The 1,734-nt window shown below is 43.9% G+C and overlaps 1 protein-coding gene across 1 annotated transcript; it reads left to right on the forward strand.

The window, feature by feature from the left end:
• The first annotated feature begins 218 nt into the window (after positions 1 to 218).
• LOC126681638 (uncharacterized) lies at positions 219 to 1,356 on the forward strand. Its single transcript, XM_050377184.1, has 3 exons — positions 219 to 246; positions 305 to 975; positions 1,294 to 1,356. Exons 1-3 carry the CDS (start codon positions 219 to 221, stop codon positions 1,354 to 1,356), a joined length of 762 nt encoding a protein of 253 aa, XP_050233141.1.
• Positions 1,357 to 1,734: the final 378 nt, after the last annotated feature.

Here is a 1,734-nt window from a genome sequence, read left to right on the forward strand (position 1 = left end):
GCATGACCATTGAAGAGAATTGTTATTTTGTGTATCAATTGGATGCAACCCTAGATTGGAGGACCGAAATCCTCAAATGGTTCGAAAAGCCAGATCTGACAGATTAGAAATTGAGAACATTGGCCCTGAACTATGTCGTACTCGCGGGCGAGCTTTACAAGAAGCGCTTTGAAGGTTTGCTTTTTAGATGCATCGACTTAAAGGAAGCAATGTTAGCAATGGCCGAGGTGCATGAACGAATAGCAGGTGCTCACCAGGCGGGGCCAGAATAAGATGGTTAATTCATAAGTATGGGTTTTATTAGCCGAAGATGGAACAAGATTGCATCAGGTATGCGAAAGGATGCGAAGTTTGTCAGAAATGTGTACCGATACAACATGTACCTGCCAAAGAACTCCATTCCATCATCAAACCATGGCCGTTTCGGGGATGGGCAGTAGATCTTATAGGGAAATATACCCTGGTTTGTCGGATGGACATACTTTTGTCATTTTCGCTACGTGTTACTTCATAAAATGGGTCGAGGCAAAACCATTGAAATCACCTACGCAGGAAGCTGTGATTATATTTTTCAAAGAATACATCGTGCATCGCCATGGATTGCCTGAATCGATCACTACTGATCAGGGGACGATGTTCACAGGAGGTGATATAGTGGAATGGGCCTCCCAAATGAAAATCAAGATGGTGCACTCGACGACATACTATGAACAGGCCAACGGGCAGGCCGAGGCGACTAATAAGGCCATTAAATTTATCGTCCGTAAGATGATCGAGGAAAACCCAAGGCAGTGGCATGTTTTGTTGTCAGAAGCTGTTTGGGCGAATAGAACAAGTCAAAATTCGGCGACAGGGACCTCACCTTTTAGGATGGTGTTTGGGCATGATGCGATGCTGCCAATGGAGTTAACTGTTATGTCGACTCGCCGCTTGTATCAAAACAAGTTGTCCAAGGATGATTATTTTGATAAGATGGTGATAGAATCTCTTGATTTGTGATAACTTCGTGGATTAGCGGCGGTATTCTGATTCGGCGGAAGCTTTCAAGACCGTACCTGAAAGGCACAACACAACCGTAAGAAGGATGCCGGAAGGGGATTTCGGCAAACCACTTCGATGGTCTAGTCAGTAGATGTTTGGTGAGAGAAAGAATAACAAGTGAAAAGGAGTTAAGAGTTGAGAGAAAAAGAGAATTAACCTTCTTACCTACTTTTTCTTAGCCTTTTATACTATGTCTTTTATTCCTCTTTGTCTGGACCGACAGACCTGATTTCATTCTCTTTGTCTGTGCAGATATTGTCTGGAATGTCAGGGTATGTTCTGACAGGTTTTGTCTTTGTACTCAGTGAAAGGTGAACTCGGGTGAGACCGAGATGGTATTTGCGTGTATGCTGTTTGGTGAAACCGAGATAGCATTCCTATGTATGCTGCTCGCTGTGTGTTCTGTTCGGTTTGACCGAGATGGTGATACAATATGTCATGCTCGGTTGGAACGAGATGGTATTGTTTATGTACCTTGGTCGGCCGGTTGGGGTGGTTTTATGGTTTGCCTTACCCGGTTTATATCCTATTCAGAGATTGTTCATCTAGGTTGTTATCACCAGTCCCCCCCTAGTCTGTTCGGATATTTATGTCCGAGTGTGGTTGTGTTTGGTATTTCTGCTTGCTCGGTTTTGATCTTGGTCGGTTGTGAGCTTGCTAAGTCGTCTTTTGGTGTCTTTTGGTTTGCTTTCT

This window comes from Mercurialis annua, linkage group LG5 (genome assembly GCF_937616625.2).
Source record: "Mercurialis annua linkage group LG5, ddMerAnnu1.2, whole genome shotgun sequence".
Lineage (NCBI taxonomy): Eukaryota > Viridiplantae > Streptophyta > Magnoliopsida > Malpighiales > Euphorbiaceae > Mercurialis > Mercurialis annua.

Bases quoted from the DNA above. Each gene is read 5' to 3' on its own strand.
- LOC126681638 (XM_050377184.1), top strand. From the start codon at position 219: ATGGCCGAGGTGCATGAACGAATAGCAG. The intron at 247-304 runs GTGCTCACCAGG...GGGTTTTATTAG, and splicing joins GGTGCATGAACGAATAGCAG to CCGAAGATGGAACAAGATTG. The intron at 976-1,293 runs GTGATAGAATCT...TTGTCTGTGCAG, and splicing joins ATGATTATTTTGATAAGATG to ATATTGTCTGGAATGTCAGG.